The following is an 18,883-nucleotide window of genomic DNA, read 5'->3' as shown; positions in this document are numbered from 1 at the left end:
CCAACCAAACCATGTCATAGGAAAGCCCATAAGCAAAAAGCTGCGCTGTTAATGAGGGTTAAGGGGTTTATTTACAAGGTCATTCTAATACAATGCATGCAGTCACAACTAGCACTGTACCACACGTTCAGCCAGTGCTGTCACATATCGCTTTTTTTTTTTTTTTTTTGCAGTGGAGCACTCATGTGCTGCGTGGCAAACCTGATGAAAACTGTACAAACTGGGCCAAAGCTCTCGGCTATGCACGCGTTCCGTAGGACCCACGTACTCGGCACCTAGCACTCAGAGAATGCTGCTGTTATTACTTATACGCGCCTGCAATACGAATACCCCTGGCGCCGCACTCAGCAGAGAGGCCTCGTACATACGTCCACGGAGAAAGACAGAGAAAGAGGGGGAGAGGTGACGCTTCTATCAGCTGGGACGCGTGTGGATGGAGAAATATTTCGCCGGATAAGGTTTCGCCCTAGAACGCGTCGCCGACGGCTGGGCATTTCTTATCTCTGTATATTGCATCTCCACTCGTGGGCTAAGTCTCGGGACGCAAGGGGGACAGCGGCGCGAACACGATCCTGAGCTAAGAAAGACGGCGGTAGAAATGGAAGCGAGAAGGCTGCAGAAATGCCATTTACGTAATTGGATGGCGCGCCCCCGTCTTCTTCCTCCTCGCTTCCTTCGTCCTCCTGCTCTAGCGCTGTCGAGGCGTAGGCCCGCCGGCTGTCGTGATTTCTTGCTCTTTTTCATGGCGCCCCACTCAGCTGGTTGCATCGCAGCTAGTATACGCTGTTAGAATGAATGGAACACCATTTTGTTGCCATCGCATACCCCTGTAGGACTATGAAGATTTTTTTTTTCGATCTTTGTTGGCTTCAATGTTTGTTACTGTACTTTTGTTCTTTTTTTGTCATCCACCCTGATGGGTTCCCAGAGTTTAGTGTTTACCCTTCCAAGAACTTTCGCGCGTGTAACACACGAGAGGCCCCTGTCTCGCGGGGCCGACTCATTCTAGGCACGTTTTAATCTCACGCGAGGCACGACGAATGGCTAAAAGGTTGACCCTTTTTTTTTTTTTGCACTTTCTTTCTTATTTTTCATCTTTCCGTCTGACGGTATGCTGAACCATTCTCTTGGCCCTGCTCTCTTTGTTATTTCTGTCTCTTTGCCACTGCGCGATGTGTGTGGCGGGAAAGAAGAAAAAACGTGCTTTGGGAGACTAATTGTCTCGCATTTTTGCGCACCAAGAACGACAAAACGCCCCCTCGTGCGTGGTCCTAAAAGTAAGAATGTAATTGAGCCCGCTGGAATGACGCTCGCTAATGTGTTGTTGACGTGCCGTACGCAAGCGTTTATTTGGCTTGTGCATATGTGTGCTCATCTTTTGTTATGGGTGCAATTCGTGTAATAAGAACAGCAATCTACTCGCGCATTATACTGTAGCTATTGATTTTATTACCCATGTTTGGGTTATACGCTTTTTGAAAGGTTATCTCCACAGGTTTCATGCGAAAAGCAAATCACAGTGGTTTGGAAAACGTTGTGCGCGTTTAAATGCGTTCCGTTAAGAGCCGCCGTGCTATCAGCGCTCTTTTGGTTTTCACACAGTTCAGCAGAAACGTCGCGTGGTCTCGTGTAAAACGGAAGTTTACTGGTTTGGTTTGGTTTATTGGGATTTAACGTCCCAAAGCAACTCAGGCTATGAGAGACGCCGTAGTGAAGGGCTCCGGAAACTGCGACCACCTGGGGTTCTTTAACGTGCACTGACATCGCACAGTACGTGGGCCTCTAGCATTTCGCCTCCATCGAAATTCGGCCGCCGAGACCGGGATCGAACCCGCCTCTTTCGGGTCAGCAGCAGAGCGCCATAACCACTGAGCCACCGCGGCGGGGACAATACGCAAATAGTATTACAGGATGCTTGATGCCGATTTTCACAGACGCCATGTTCACCCCGTGGCAATGACAAAAAAAATATTTCAAGTTCGTTTCAAACCTGCTTGGAAACCGCTTGAGACCTGCTCGGGACCTTACCGAGACTGCCTTGGGGCTGGCTTGGCACCTGCTGAGGATCTACTGAGGACCTTCTCAGGACCTAGACGGAATCGTATATTAATACTGAAGCATGGCGAAAAATTAAGTTCGCTGAAAACATTCTGCGCTAAAAGCAATCAAAAAGGCTAAACTTTAGAAAAAAAAAACAATAGCAAATAAATAAATAATCCGCAAATAGCAGTACGTCGCCCTGCCGCTCTTGGCCTGAGTGCGCAAAGTGTGCAATGTTTGTTTCATCATATTGGAGGCTCCCCGCCTTCAACAGAAGTAGCCGAGAGTTCTGATGGGATTTTCCGAACATCGTAAAAGAGCATGTTTCTTTCCCACTACCACGGAGCGTTAGCGTTTCTTGGAATCCTTCGGTCTGATCACATCGCCTTGAAAGAAGCGGATGGGCTAACAGGACTTGATGGAACTTTGTGAAGCAAGCATGGCAGAAAATAACAAGTCATTTTGAGGGGCGCTAACAGCGCATACTGCAATGATGCACCAAAGCAGCAAGCGGCTACCCATTTTCCACGCGGTTCGTGCTAACGTCACCGCCGTCTGAGGCTGCTCTGTCGCGTTCGTCGACTCAGCACGAATATTTTGCAAGGCGATGATGCCACAGGGTCTGCCGTTAAGATATCGGTGCTGCCAAACTCATGGACTACCTGGAAAAAGCGTCCTCCGGGGAGCCGGCACACGAGTTTCTGAGCGGAGTTTTCTTGTAAACAGCGGTAAATGTCGGCGCCAAGTGCGTCATTCTGAGATAATCGAATGCGCTTCGCCAACTTGCTCCAACTGGGATGTATTAAGTTTGTTTCTCTCTTAACGCTACTGTAAAAAAAAAAAAAAAGGAAAGAAAGAAAGCTGCTCAGTTCAACGAGAGATATCTTTATAGGTTTTTCGTGGTTCGGAGTCTCACTTTATGTCGTGTTTCTGTTGCGTCGCTTAAATTTAACCTCTCTATTCGCCACTCAGTTCGAGCCAGTCACACGAGTGGGCTTTTGACCTCCTATGAACGCACCGACGCCACGGCGGAAGATGGTTGCCGCACGTTTCGACTTTGACGTGTTTTGCTTCGATAGTGCCAGTCTTGATATTGAGGCGCCTGCGAGCAAGCCGGACGAGAAAGAACGGGGTGTTCATGTTTACTTCGCAGCAGAAGCTTTCATGAAGGAGTCATCGCTCGACCCAGGCGTCCACCCTTTTTCATGTTTTTTCCAGCTATCGGAGGATGATGTGAACACTTCCGACAGCTTCCAGTCTACGAAGGGTGGCAGCTCTGCCTGCATAACCAGATGGGAGATCTGTCAGCCAGACGGTATTCGGCAGATCCGCTGACGCGCAGTGGAGCCTGAAGGAAGGAACGGCGGATGATGGATTGATCGACTAATGCATGCACCGTGTACTGTTCAAACTAGACGTACTGCAAAGCAAATGCAAAAATCGAATCTCGCATTTTCGAAGCTAACCTCCTGAGCCTCACTCAAGGGAGCTTAAAATCATGAAGACGCCTCGGCCACCCAATGAAGTACATGAGTGCGCTGAGCATGTAGATTGCTTTTATTTTTCCTGCAGACAGCATAAAACGACCTTTTCGAGCTTCTGACGCGCTGGCACTAGTGACGATTTTACGGTACGAAACAAGAGCCCTTTCGTGGGTTCTTCCTTGAGTGCCTGGTATTTATTTATTTTTTAATTCAGTAGCATTACAAGCCTCATGTACTCGGTCAAAAAATTCGGCCATTCGCCGCGGGAGGTGGCTTCGCCAGACCGGAAGTGACGTCATATCAGGTAAAGGCATCAATAGATTCTAATGAGTAACAAATAATGCAATTAGACGTCCTTGTGATTTTTGGTAGCGAAAGCTACACTAGGCTAGTCAGCGGCGCATTTCGGGCGGCTGTCGCAGGCCAGTACTGCGCATGCGCCGTAACCATGGCAACCAGCTGTCATGGCTGTTAGGCGCCGAGCATGTTATGCTCGGCGCCTAATGTACCTTTCGTCATGTATATCCTAGCCTAGCTGAGTTAGCCCCGGCAGATTTTTTTTTTTTTTTAATATTAACCACATGCAACGTGTTGAGTGAAACTGTCGTGCTGCGACTGGAAACAGGGCATTGAACTTACGGGCGAAAACGTTGAACGAGAAGTGTGCGTGCTTACAACCGTATATCTGCGTACAAACCCTACCACAATTTTCGGTTTTAAGGGCTTCGCTATAGCGAATTGTCAGTTAATTACCCCGCAGGGTGCATGCAATATTCCTGTCAATAGGTTTCTGCTTCCTTTTTTTTACTGTCTTCCTCGTCTACGCAAACTGAGTGATGACTGCCGCATAGGAGTTGTCAGTGCACCATTCACACGAGCAGACATATTTATTGACTCGTTAGGCTTGCAGTAATTATAAAAGGAGTGTTACTATTGTCACTACTTCTTATGGTAAGAATACTCAGTTTTCACATCAATTTTGGTATTAATGACTTGCTCTAAAGTTGATCAGCTGCTCCATAATTCCATCTTCTTTCACATTCATGTGCTGCTTCGTCTACTGGCAGAAAAAAACTATTACGAAAGCGCAAGCCCTGTTGACGAGCTACTGTAAGCGCCGCAAACTTTAGGCAAAAATAAATCGAACGTGAGTATCCCTGGAAATGACCGCACGGAGAAGGCAATAAGGGCCGCCGATGTGCAAGAACGAAAAGTAGGAGAAAAAAAGCACTCATGAACATTACGGCGTTCCATGGGGAAAAGTAGATCGATATTCCTATGGGTAGGCTCAACTTCTTGGACAAGCCTCTTGCTTTCGGATTTTTCTTCTGGCTACCGACCCCATTGTTTTCTCTCTGAATTGAATGCTGTGAGGTATTTACGTATTGGTAATGCGATCCTGGAATTCTACTCCTTTGTCTTTTAAGCCAATTTATCTCACTGTATCTCAACTTGAGTGGCTTTGTTGAATTAAGTGCTTAACTAGGCACTTCGTGCACTCTTTGTAATAACATTACCATCGCTTAACAAGGAAACTAGGACGAAACTTTAATTCTTGGAAGTAGTTTGGAGAGAGAAATACAAAAAGAAAAGGAAGAGGGGTAAGTGGAATATAGGAAGAGGCGAGGTAGCGTCAGTAGCGAAAGCCCTTGAGGACGCATTGACCCGAGAAGGGTGGCCGGCGAGGGCGAAAAGCCTGCTCCGAACATAACATCCGCTAATCGGCCAACTGACGCAAGCGCCCTCTCTGGAGATTCCTGATTACTTAGGGCGAGGGTGGCACCCACCAGCCTACTATATACGAACGAGATGGCAAATGAAGAAAGAACTGCATAAGCCGAATGGAGATGGAGAAGTTGCTCAGCCAAGAGTAAAAAAAGAAAGGAAAAAGAGGAAGGGGGTTGACCTGAGAGCACGAAGGTGCAGATGGCAATGGAAAGGGGTACATGAAAACCAGAAAAGAGCGGTGACGATCAACCCTCGAAGAGAAATCGGAAAGGACGCCGGAAGCGGCGGCGGAAGCCCAGCTAGGGGCCACTCTGATGCGACCGCGCACGCGTGTGGAGACTGGGAGAGGGGGGGGGGGGGGGGGGGATAGCGCGCGCACGGAGCGGTAGTGGCGCCCTTTGCACCACGATGCGCGGAAAGATGCGGGAGGTGGGAATTGTCGCTTGTTTTCGGCTTTCAATCTCCAGCCGTCAGTAACAAATGAGGACAGGTTGAACGGGGCTGCGGTTTACTTTTATTCTTCGATTTATTCATTTTCCCTTGTTTTTTGTACCACCGCTTCTGGCTTGTTCAGCACGGCGTCGTTGTATTTTTTTTTTTTTGCGCTAAGATTAAGCCTCCTTTCCTTGGATTTTTTTTTTTACAACAAAAATGTAGTTTAATTCAGCACACTTACGAACTTAGTGGTAAGGAAGCGAAACGAAACAAAAGGACGCCAACACGAGGCACTACAGTTATGGAAATTTTCAAAAACATACACAAAACTTTTAATAATTTCTAATGAAAGTGCCATTTACAAGAAAGCGGGAAAAAGTTAAGGTCAAATGAAATGATTCGTAAGAGCGCAATTATTTTGCGCATCGCCCGCATCTGTCAGACGGTACAAGCCTTTCGTGATACGGAGGTCGGGGCGCCGAGTTCAATCATAACGCACACAAATTCGTAAAGGTATTTGTAGTTGATCCTAAACATCCAAGATGTGGCCCGCATCAGCTTCGCAACGTCCAGACATCCGGGTGCCTCAGAACTTCAATATTTTTATTGAAGATTTTCCTTCCTGCTATATATATATATATATATATATATATATATATGCAAAGTTGTGATTGACGCTTATCCCAAAGCCGAGGTGCTCAAATAGATCACTGCCTTTTGGATGGATTAGTCTATTCCACATTTAGACTACCGCTTTCCTTCAATAAAATACTACAAAGGTGCCGATTTGCGAGTCACCACAAAACTCTTCGCATCAAACTCCATAAAATTTTCAAGTCTGCTAGGAAGAACAGAACGCTTACGGTTCTGAGCTAGAGTAAATGGTAATTATCACCTTAGTTGAGCTTCATAAATGCTAAAGGCGGGGGGATTAACCTGTTTGTTAGAATCTTCTACAGATACAATTTTGTTAGTTTCCTTGGCGGCAGATGTGCAGCGTACTCCGTTCTGGGCTGCTTTTTATATTATTTCGTTTCTTCTCGCTTTTTTCTTTCCCTGGAATTAAAATAAGTGCGCTTTCGGAAACATAGTATTAACGCCCTCTATGCCTCTCCATGAAAAGAAAAATTAAGCAATACAACTGAACGCTTCAATACCAAAAAAAGGGGGATAGTCCGTAAAAATTGCCATGTCCGCAACTACACACCAAGTAGGACAAGTTGACTGGCATACTTCTGTCCTGAAGCGGCTGCCTGCCGCCATGGGGCTGACACCAATGTCATAAGTTTTATTTATTTCTGGAACCAGTCCTGTGAATCTCTCTCGATGAAAGACAAAGCACACTTGGTACCACTTGTCCGCAAAGCGACCTAAACTGTTCTTGAGATTGTATTGATGTACAGCTCTCCCATTTTTTTTAATATCACGGCAGCGTCGGTCAGACGGTCATACAGTGTCCAATTCAGGAACGCAGACGAATATAGAGGAGCAGCGGGGATTAAATGACGGCAACAGAACAGCCGAGCAGACGACGCTGCAACTGGCAAGCGCTCTGTGCGCAGGCGCGCACTCTCGTGCGTTTCTTCACTGCGCCCCTGCATGAGACGCAGGACCGCAATGGAGGGTTGTACTCTTGATCTTGAGGGGAGGGAGCAAAGCACAGCTTTTAGATCGTACCAGCTGCAAGTGAGTGACTGAGTAAATGTTTATAAAAGAGGACGTTGACTGAAGCGAAACTGGTCGGAGTGAAAAAAACTTGACGAACAGGCAACGAAATCGGAAACAGTTCATCACAGAAAACTTCCGCGTGGGAGAAAAAATAGCAAGGTACTGGCACTGATGGCAGAACTCTGAGAAGTTAAAGACCATGGAATTGAAACCGCACTAGTTGATATCCTACCTTTGCAGCACCTGGCGTTCATGTGGCATGATAGGGCACAACTCATTATGCTTGAGCACTGAAACAGTTATGTCATATAACATCTGATTCGTGTCAAGTGCTGTAACCGACGAAAAGAACATAGTGAAAAGCTAAAGTGCTTGGATAGCTTGAGACACAACATGTAAGAAGGCGAAGCGCGCCTCGTCTAGTATCATGTCGTTCGTCCCAACCTCAGTATGTGTACCTTTGTGCCCTCCAAGCAGCCGAGCGCGCTGCGCCTTCCTAACGAAAGACGCGGTCACCGATTTGTTTTAGTCGTTAATTTCTAGCGTGCTACATATTAACCTACATACTAACTCAGAACATATTCGTCACAGTAAACAAATTGCAATCCTCCCGGTGATGTCGCACTGTGACTCACACAATGACGTCCCATGTCCATTATTTATAAGGCTGCTTTACCTTGGACATTGTTATTATCCGACATTCGGATGATGCATGCACTAGACAAATGACTCGCAACCTAAAAACAAAATTACGCACTCGGGCCCCTCGGCAATGGTGGTAACACTAAGCGATATCGTCTGTTTAACGAGATCGTCGGCTCTCGAAGCTCATATAGATAATGGAGACGCACAGATAAATAGATAGATGCTTGAGGCCATGCCCTTTGTAGCACACTTTGGAAGCAGCGCCTCCTCTTCCTGTGTCGAGCTGCTGCTGCTCGGCACATTAGCCAGCATATTCTAGACACTATAGCGGAAGTGACGTGGTGTAAAGCCGAGGTAGCTGTAATGGTAGTAACAGCAGCAGCAGTGGCAGCAACAGCTGTAGCAGTGATAGCCGTAAATGTATATTTTTGTTTGTTATTTTTATGAATATGACATTGGGATTTCTATAAAAGCTGTAAAACCGCTTCTTCTCTTGTCTAGCCAGCGTCCGGCCATTCAAAACGGATAGTTGCATTTCAGAAATTGTTTGCTCAGCTTGGTAACAATTACTACAAAAGCTTCTAGTAATCTTATTTTATGCTGTACCGTAATAAAGCGTATTTTGATTGTGCCTGCTACGTTTGAACAAGCCTATGAATTTCATCTGGACATGTTCCTTGTCAGTACCATTTTTTTATACTACGGTGCGACTATATTTATTTGTTGTAAACACCACTAAATCGTTCATTTTTTCAAGCACGTCCTCTGAGAGTACTTTTCATATTGCTCTGCACAGAAGCATCATAACATTATGCGCTTAGTGAAATCCACGAAACCACTTAAATCTTGTTTAAGCTGTGTAAGTGGAAACCTTTACTTCAAATCTTCGGCTTTGTTCTACTGCGTTCTTATAACCCGCCGCCTCTTCATCTGAGGTTCATACAGCCCTCCTTATTTACAGGTGATTGTCAGTTTATTTCAGAGGCCACCGTGGGGGCTCAGTGGTTATGGCACTCGGCTGCTGACCCGAAAGTTGCGGGTTCGGTCTCCGACCACGGCGGTCGAATTTCAATGGAGGCGAATTCTAGAGGCCCGTGTACTTTGCAATGTCAGTGCACGTTAAAAAACCCCGGGTAGTCAAAATTTCCGCAGCCCTTCACTACAATGTCCCGCATAGCCTGAGTCGCTTTGGGACGTTAAGCCCCATAAACAAAACCTGAACCCATTTTATTTCATTTATTTTATTACATGCAAATTAAACAGCGCTGAAGCGGCTTGCCTAAAAATCACCGTGGCTAACTTGTTTAGTCTCCTAGCGATGAGTTTAAGGGCGCACTTTTCCAAGCATTTCACTCCAGAGAAGCCCATGACCAACCCATTGGAAAGCTTTCACTGACTGGAGAACCAGTGAAAGCCGGGCCCCGCTGGGGATCGAATCCAGCTCATCTCACATGCAAGTCATCATTAACAAGTATAACAACCGATGTTACAGGAGTCTGCGGGGACACTGCCGCTCCCTGGTGTGACTTACAACGCTTGACTTTTCGCAGCCGAGCACTGACTGCCGCGAGGCTCGACTCGATGAAGCGGAAACTTCTCAGGTGGCGCTGCGATCAGCGTCGCGGTCGATAGCGGCGCTGCAGAGGGCTCGCACCGCCCAAGCACAGTGCAGCCACTGGGGGGCGGCTTGAAAGAAGACTCGCGCCGTCACGAGACGCGCGCACCGCGCTAGCACGAACACTGCCGTGCCTCGGGGCCGCGACGCGGTTGTTGTCACAGCAACGCCTCTTCTGTGTACCGAACAGTGACGGGAAGAACTAAGATACTGCCCGAGTAAACTGCTCGTCCAGGCGATGCGTCGACCAGCTGCGCGAGAGAGGCGCCCCGCGTGGTAGCGGGTGCTGAGTGCAGCCCGACAAGGCAACTCTGTAGGCTGCGAAAGATGCGGGCGTGTTTTAGAAGGGCTGAAGATTAAGCAACGTCCCTTTTAATATTTGCGTGGTCTTGTTCCACTCTGCCCTATCAACGCCCCACGTGCGGGCGGGCGACATGCCTGACAGCGCTGCGTCATATATTTCGCAGAGCGCTCACCCTAAATTATTAAACTGTGTCTGGCACGCCAGTTTAATTTCGCGCCTTTATTTCTTATCTTGCTTTTCAATGCTCGCTGCGATGACGTCCTTTTTCGGGTAGTTATTAGCTGACAGTTTTAGTTAATAAGTGCTCTTGATGCTTTCAATCTCTACAAGAAAATGTCTGCCTCTAGCAGAAGCCAGGAGTTGAAGCTAGTCTGGAACGTTTTCATGATAAATCACAGGCGTAGTAAAGTCTATGGTGTATGTTTATATTTGATATAAAATGAGTATTTTTCGGTATTCAGCTTTTACTAGTATACCGCCGCTAAAGCATAAGCACGAACACTGAAACCGCACAGATTCCTTGAGCTTCTCGTATATCGGCTGGGAATATGAGCTGCGTTCCATTTGCTTACCAGTGGCATGCGCCACTCTCCAGTCAGTCTTTCTAAAGGTTAGTGAACGCGACCTCGTCTTTTCAGTGCACAATACAGTGCCTGAGAGGGGTAATGAGTCGAGCAAACAAAACATCACACCGAGACAGTGGGAGTAAATAGGGTAGCACGAAATGCGTCAAACACCCATACGTTCGGGCCAAACCGGCACATTCGCTTTCATCGCCAAAATAATGCACGCATCCTTCTTTTCAGAGCTGTAATTAAAGCGACGACTTGCTTCCAATCGAACCAATTTCGCTGCCATATTCGCCGCGTTTTCTTCTAATCTTGCACGTCGCACTCTGTTTGTAAGACGTGTTAACGGAATTGTCGGGCCTAAATGCTTAATGAGGAGAGCAGACCCCCGTCGTTACTCCTCTGGGATGGCGGTGGCGTTTTAAAATTCCTCGGACAACAACGCCTCTTTTGACGGCGCCCGAAAGACGGCTTCTCCACATAAAGACCCTTAATGCAAAAAAGCTGCCACGTAGAATTTAAAAAAAAAAAGTGCACATAAAATGGAGTGGGTAACAACGAGGCGCCCCTGCACTGTCCCTGCAAAAGCTGGGAATAGCGATGAGAGCGATAAGAGCAACAGCTCATTTCCATATTCAAAACAGCGGATGTAGGTCCACGGCTTTGGCTATTTCCCTTGCTTTATCCTCGTTCTTGTTTTCTTTCGTGCTTGTACAGGAAGCTTGTCGGAGTGCATCTGAAATACGTTGCACTTCTTTCCATGCAGCGACAGGCTGGGAAGCGAGCAGCTTCGCCACCTCTCTCTTTGCATATTGAAACTATGAAGTTTTTCGACAGGAAAGCGTGATGGGAACCAGGCTGGAGCTGGTGAAGCACTGTTGCACTTCTGAGGAGATAGCATCTACAAAACTGAGCTAAACTGCAACACAGGCTCTGATGTTTTTCGATTAATCATTCTCGTTGGTTTTGTTAGCTCTCGCTAGTTATGACGCAGTGCTACTTTTTTATTATTATTTCTCTCCCAGCGTAGTAGAGGGGCGTCGGATTATTGACAAAAACAATGACTGTCGCGTCTTTCTTTAACGAAATCGCACACAAGCCTTCGGCAAATATTTCCCTACATTGCTAACGCGTACATATCAGCTGAGATTATCCGTTTTTTTTTTTCCTTAGAGATTAATAAGAATTTATATATCATTCACCAAAATGGCTAAGTATGCGAGTAATAATTGTATATTAGGAGGGGAAAGTTGTAGGCAAGTTAGTCAGACATAACGACTAAAAACAGCTACAGACACGAGACTGAGGCAGGCTACAACAGGGTGGTACCTGCAGCTGAAAATTTATTGAAAAATATCATGGATTTTATAGATATACCGCATGTGTTACCCTACAACCAGTAGTAAGATAGGATGAAGACAAATAACAATGCAAAGCAAGTTCTTCGGCGAGCCTTGAAAGACCATAACCCGCACGTGGAAGCGAAAAAATGAAAGGGCTCAGCATACACGACACGAGTTGTGCATAAAAGGTATAACAAACAAGTTCTGATACTAAAAAAAAAAAAACGAAAACTGCGTGTGGGAGTGATGACATGAAAAACAGCATAATTGACACAAATGTACATGAAAAGAAAGAAAAATGCAGCCAGTTACGTGCGGTAAGAAGGACTCGGAAAAGAACAAGCATGTTGCATGCGCAACAGGTCTCATTTATAAGATTCCCCTCAGTTGCAGGCGTTTTTATTTTGGACAAACAAGCAGCTGCTTAAATGATCGTTTATGAGGGCACGCGATTCCTTACATGAGGCTGAAGGTACAGATCTGCCAGTTCCGTGTCGCAGTTGACAGGGCTCTCTCCCACAGTTAATCCATGTTCAGAGACTGTAGAGAGACTCTCTGCAGTTCAAAGTGTCGTTTGCCGTCTTACATTCGCAACCGGATGAATGTGTTAGCTCGCCTTCTGTTTCCGTCTTCCCAGAGAATTTGGTTTCCTTGTCACTTGACCTTTTGGTCGCATTTTTCGTTCCTTTTCATGTGCACTTCGCGTTAATTATGCTGTGGTATTTCTTGTCATCACTTCCACGTGCGGTTGTCGTCTTTCTAGTATACTTGTTTGTTGTCTTTTTCAAGTACAACTCGTGTGATTTATGCTGAGCCATGACGTCACGTCACCTTGTGACGTCATCGCAATCCGCTCACCGAGGCAGGTGGCAGTTCAATTAATGATTGGTCGCGGGAGGTTGCTCGGGAAAAACAAACAGCGCCTCACAAGCCCCACCTGTGGCAGCACCTGCTACGGCAGTGGCGCATCTCTTAACCGCTACACCACTGCGGCAGGAGTGGAATGAGGACTACCAGGGATGTACGAATGTAAAGTAGAGAAGGACCAATTCCGCATATAGGGGCATTACCCCATTGACGCCCTCCCGTCAGTACCCTTAAGGTGGAGCTTAGGTATCCCCTGCAGTTTTTGATTTTTTGTTGTTACCGAACTACGCACGAGAATCCGAAGAAGTCATGCTTAGCGCGTATTATACATATTGATATGCCGAATGCACAGCTTCATTAAAATTGACATTTCGAAAGTGAGAAATTCCGAGGCCAAATTGCGGTTTGTTATCTCTGGTCAGGCACTGCTTTAAAAAAAACATCCCAGACTCTTTTAACGGTTTAACTTGACCCGAAAAGGATTCGTGGAGACAACGAGTCTAAATCCTGCTTTTCAAAGGAACACGCCGAGTTGAAAGAAAGACTGAAAAACAAAAAATACAGGATTTCAAGACATCGCCCAGCAGCTGCGATGATGCTCACGCCCGTCGATATTCTCTTCGGCGCATAATCCTCCCTTCGGCAGATGGGCGCGGAAAAAGCGGCGACAGCGGCATCGAGAACGCGCGACTCGCGTGTCGACAACACGCAAACAATTTCAGGCTTTCACTTTGTGCGAAAGACAAGACGTTCCCTGGCACGCGAGCAAAGCGAGCCCAGAGGAGAACGGAAGCGAGGCGCGAGAAGAGAGCATCTTGCTTCCACCGCCGACTCTGCCACCACCCCGCAGCAGCGCTGGCGAGTTGCACGGAGTTGCGCTGTTGCCGGAGACGCTGTCAGCTCACCCGGTGCTTGTTTCCTCCTTTTTTTTATTTTCACGAAAAAGAAGCGACCTACGCAAAACGTTCCTGCACGCGCGATTTCTTTGTCTTTTTGTTTTTTTGTTCTTGTTTTTTAGTTTTCCCGCCTGGAACGCGAGTTGCGAACTTCTCCTCCCGTCGGCGAAGCCCCCCCGGGCGGCTGCGGCGCAGCGTGCTCCCTCTTCCGGACGCTCCGCACACCGCGTGGGAACCGGCGCACCTGCATCGCTCCTGCCCGCACAACTCGGAGAACGCGAAGCGGCTACGTAGCTCCCACCGCTGCGCGCAGAGTTCTCGCGTTGCGTGCGCGTTTCCCTAGCTGCTCGCAGTTGAGGAAAGTAATGGAATCGTCGCGCGCACCCGCGCGCGTGCGGAGAGACTGTTTTCTTTTTTTCGCTTTTACTTCTGATTTTACTATTTTTTCTTTCTGTTCTTTCCGTCTCTCCGCGGCCCGAGGCGTATGCCGCGCACAGTTTCACCGGCTTCGAGGAGCCCCCAGGGCGACTCGCGTCGTCCTTTATTCCGTGTCTCAACGTGTTGCTGCTATGGCGCAGCGCTGTTAAGGCCAGGTGCTCTTGACTGGCGCCTAGTGCGCCGCTGGCGCAGTCTCCAATCTTGGGGAAATAGCGTTTGCAGCTTGCTCGGGTATTAAAGGTTGCCGGGGAGGAATGGTGGGCTTTCGGTTGTCGTCTTGTCGTTTTCGACGCATCCTATGTAGGTTTGTAGTAGTGTTGGTCGGGGAGCCAGGAGTAAGTTCAGGGCCGTACTGCAACCGCGAGTGCGCATGAAGACACGCAACTCAAGATACAGAGACGTAATGTCGTCTGTCTTTTCAAAATGGCGCTTGTTGTCGCAAAAATAGCGTTTAAACGCAAAAAAATTACGCGACAGTTACTTCGACCTAGCGCCCCTTTAAACCCGAAGGGACATTGCCATGGTGCCCAGTTTTTTTTTATTTTTATTAATGCTCCGCTGATTAAGAAGCACCGCTATAATCCTTCTAGTAGAGAAATTCTCCATAACGGTAAAGCGAGAAGACAGTCAAATCAATACCCGAGAGATGCTCCTCCGCTAAGCGGACGAGTCCACTTCTGGTGGTCTCATTCCACTTTGCGGCACCCATAGTGCCAATGTATGAAAATTCAGAACCCTGAAAGCTTGTTGACTGTGACGCCCCCTTGCGGCATTCAGCTAAACTGCTCAGAGGTCAGGCGCCTACGTATGCTTGTCTCCAGAAACTGGCTGCAGACTATGCCCTAATTCGGATCCCGATTTTCGTAACTCAAGGATTAAATGGTGGCTCAGGCGAGAGGACCGTATGGCGGATGGCTCGCAGGCCTGGGGGTCATGTTACCATTTGTCTGCCAACCCGTCCGGACTGCGAACATTCACATGCATACAGCGGGCTGCACGCGCGTACTCTCCGTACCAGCATACTTGTGTTGCTTGCACGGTTTCGAAATCTCTACTCCTTATAGTTTCAGAATAGACGCCGAGTGAAAGCGTTGCCTCTTTACATTCGCTGTAGAGCCTGAAGCGTCCGAAGGTCATGAGGAAGTCTTCGTGGCGAAAATATGAATATGTTTCACGAAGCCGTAGATGAAAAGAAAGTTGTTATCGTGTTCAACACATGCACTAAGAGGGCCGTCTCGAAACCAACCGGAAACTACACAAACGCCTGAAGCTGAAACAGTCGTTGGAACCTCTCAACGAGCACTAAAAACGTGATGGTCGCTTCGTCACCGAGCGATGTTTTTGTTTATTTGTTTTTTGTTTTCTTTTTGAACCGCAATCTTGGTAGTCCAAAACAAAAAACATTCATGACATTCATTTTCTCTCTCTATCTTCATTTCTCTCTATCTCACAAACATACATACACGCACGCACGTACGCACGCACGCGCACAGAAAGAAATTTTTAAAAGTGCACTCGCTCAGAACACGCTGCGGAAGAAACGTAGTTCCACCAACCACCCGCAGTGGTAGTAGTAGTTGTAATAATCGTACTAGAATAAAACCGCCCCGAGACAAACCTCCGCCCCCTTGGCGTTTTCCTTATGGGCTTCTATAAAACAAGCACGGCAAGCTGACGACTGCGAGGAATCCAGTCCTTGTAAAGTTCGCGTTTCTACCTCAGAAGCCGAGCCGGCATGCGAATCCCTAGGATTCGAACTTCTGAGGGGGTCCAAAAAGTGTGCGCACCTCGCTACAAAAACCAGATGCCTCAAAGACGAACACTGAACACGGAAGCGCATCCAGAGCGTGAACCGCGGTCCCGTTCGTGTGCTTGTCTCCTTTCTGTTGTTGCTGAGGTTTGTGAGTGTGTACTATCAGCGTCAATTGAAACGCGAACAAGCCAATTGAAACGCGAACAGCACAACTCGCAGATATTAAGGCGAAAGCCTTTAATGCCTCACACTGTCGTTAGCAGACGCGTCGGCAGCCGTGTCGACAGACGCGTCGGCAGGAGAGTCGACAGACGCGTCGGCAGCCGTGTCGACAGACGCGTCGGCAGAAGTGTCGACAGACGCGTCGGCAGAAGTGTCGACAGACCCGTCGGCAGCCGTGTCGACAGACGCGTCGGCAGATTCGTCCGCCTTTCGGCGTCACTGCTTACAAGGCTCAAGGTTCCAGCATGAATAAAGGCGCATCTAGTGAATACATGGGCTTCATAAATAAAATAAAAGGGGCAAAGTCAACAAGAGGAAAACAAAAAATAAGGAAATAAACAGAAATAAAAACAAAATAAAAATAAGATGTGCAAATAAAAATAAAAAAGCAATAAAATTAATAAAAGGAGCAAAAAAATAAAAACAAAATATGAAAAATAGAAAGTAAATAAAACAAACAGTGGCCAGGAAACGCTTTCGCCTTGCAGCACTTTAGAGAGCCAAAGTGCACCCTGGATTTTTATACCAGGGAGGCAAAATACATGAGCAGTTGATTTTCCCATCGAAGCCGAAAAGACCGCTCTTCTGAAATGTTAATAGCCCACGCCTGTATTTCACCTCCAGCCTCTAATATGCTTGATTTTTTGTGCTCGTGTTTCAGGTGTTTTGTTCGCATTTCATTTGACGCTGATAGTACATATTGTATGGCGCTCGTGGTTTGAAGAAGGACAACTTCAGTTCTCTCCGTCATTTTGGGCGCTTTTCTTTATCCCTGCTTGTTCTGTCCGGGCCCTCCTTTACCGGTCTCTCAGCTCGCTTTCAGCAGAATTTCTTACAGCTGCATGCAACAGCTTTCCCGTGTTGTGGCCTATGGTTACGGCACTCACACTCCACGCAGAAGTCTCCCGGATTCCTTCCTTCGGGGTCCCTCTCGCTTAGCGTACTTTCAGTCACTGCGCGTTCCTCTTCGCTCGTGCGAATTCGTACTCCACGTGATAAAGACGACACGCCCGCTTTGGTTCCTGACAACCAGGCACGCATTGTTCATGTCTGCGGCTGAACCGGGAGCACGCCTTTCTGTAAGTTGCGTTTCAAGTGCTCCGTTTCTGTGTAGGTGGCGAAATGATTCGTGTTTAATTGTGTAACAAATAAGTTTGAGCCAGCGAGCGCTAGATCTTTCTACTTAACTCCCGATAGTTTTGACAGTTCTTTTTCTCCTGTTATATACTACCTGACAAGAGTGGTCGAGGTTTTGTTCATCGCTGTCTTATTAACTTTGCAAAAATATATCGTCCCAATGGGCGTCGTGCATTCAGCTGTGCATTGTCCGTACTATGAGATTCCATATTAACGCGGCGCAAATATATTAAATGAGTTTGGTCACCATAAAAATTGTCTATAATTCGGTTCCTCCGTATTAACGGGGGGCCGTTTCGAAGGGAAACGACCGTACTCCCGTAGGCTGTGCCAGCACGCTATTTTAGAGTTGACACTGGAGGGAATGCTGTGGGGTGTTTGAGACGGCAACCGAGAAAAATAATGCTTATTACTAACTATATTGCACTCTGCCGCGGGGCATGCCATGGCCTGGCAAGGCGTGGCATGGCATGGCGTGCCGTGCCGTGTGGATTGTGGTGTGCTGTGGTGCGGAGGGGTGCGGTGCGGTGCGGTGTATGGTGTGGTGTGGTGTGGTGTTGTGTGGTGTGTAGTGTGGGGGGTGTAGTGTGCGGTGTGTGGTGTGGTGTGGTGTGTAGTGTGGGGGGTGTGGTGTGGTGCGGTGTGGTGTGGTGTGGTGTGTGGCGCGGTGCGGTGCGGTGCGTGGCGTGGTGTGGTGTGGTGTTTTGCATGTTGCGTGCGGCGTGTGGTCTACTCTGGTGTGTGACGTGTGGAGTGTGGTATTTTGTGGTGTGGTTAGCCTATATTGTGTCCTTCCTTCGCTCTAATTTTATTAACACCCTTTTTTGTCGTGAAGACAATGTAATGCGTACACTCGAGCAAACGTCTGCCATTCTCCAACCGACCACAAGGTTCTGAAGTTCGTGTTGCGTACCCGTGGCATAACGTTGCGTCTTAATAGTCATGCGGACATCCACAGTTGCAACGAAAGCAACCGTATTTGCAGTACCTATTAATTCAAATGTTTTCCTTGGGCCAACAAAACACATTTGCCATAGCGCTGTCTGGTCAAGCCGCCCTGCGACAATAATATCAAATCTTTTTCATTACTGTAATCCCATACTCACGAGAGGAAAAAAAGACTGGAATATTGACTACCCCTGTAGACGAAGAGCCACATACTACGACATTCGTAGCTTATGCCGATTCTTTTTATACGACAGTTGTACCAGTTTCCACAGAGTAAGTCCCATTGCTGTAAAACACAGTTAAGCATCTCCACTGCACAAGGTACTATTGATTTCATGGACTGGACTCTGATGCGTGCGACTACATCGTAAAAACATTTAGAATCATACGACGGCTCGTAGGACCACTCTTTCTGAAACTGTGGTTTATTTGTGTCCTGATTGTTGTGTCCATGTCGGCCGACGATTAAGAGTGCGTCTCACCTCATTTCCTCAGGTGGAGCATCCAGACGCGGGCAGCCCGGCAACAACCCGGCGGAAGCTTGGCAGACGGTGACGCCATCTAGGGGACGCTGAGGGAGCCAGTATGAAGTTCCCGTTCAGGAGTCCAGCCCCGCGCTACCGGCCCGTCCACCGTTGCTGGAGCGCTGTGCTGCTGCTGATCCTCTGGCTCGGTGAGTTGCTTCGCTGTTAAAGAAACTGCACCCAATTCCATTTTAAAGGACAAGCTACTGCGAGGAAAATTTGGGGAGCAATTCAAAGGTCACCCAGAAGAACGGTTGCATATGAAAC

The 18,883-nt window shown here is 47.6% G+C and overlaps 1 protein-coding gene across 1 annotated transcript in view; it reads left to right on the top strand.

The window, feature by feature from the left end:
* The window catches only part of LOC149340479 (neuronal acetylcholine receptor subunit alpha-10-like), a 333,173-nt gene that overhangs the window by 234,892 nt on the left and 79,398 nt on the right, over positions 1–18,883 (top strand). Inside the window, exon 3 of the mRNA XM_089549256.1 lies at positions 18,588–18,765. Within this exon, the coding sequence (XP_089405382.1) occupies positions 18,678–18,765 (88 nt within the window). The 5' untranslated portion in view covers positions 18,588–18,677. The remainder of the gene's footprint in view (positions 1–18,587; positions 18,766–18,883) is intronic.

This window comes from Amblyomma mixtum, chromosome 6 (assembly GCF_055824585.1).
Source record: "Amblyomma mixtum isolate Tamu chromosome 6, ASM5582458v1, whole genome shotgun sequence".
Lineage (NCBI taxonomy): Eukaryota > Metazoa > Arthropoda > Arachnida > Ixodida > Ixodidae > Amblyomma > Amblyomma mixtum.
The sequence above is the reverse complement of the archived record's forward strand: the minus strand, read 5'-3'. Positions and strand labels throughout refer to the sequence as shown.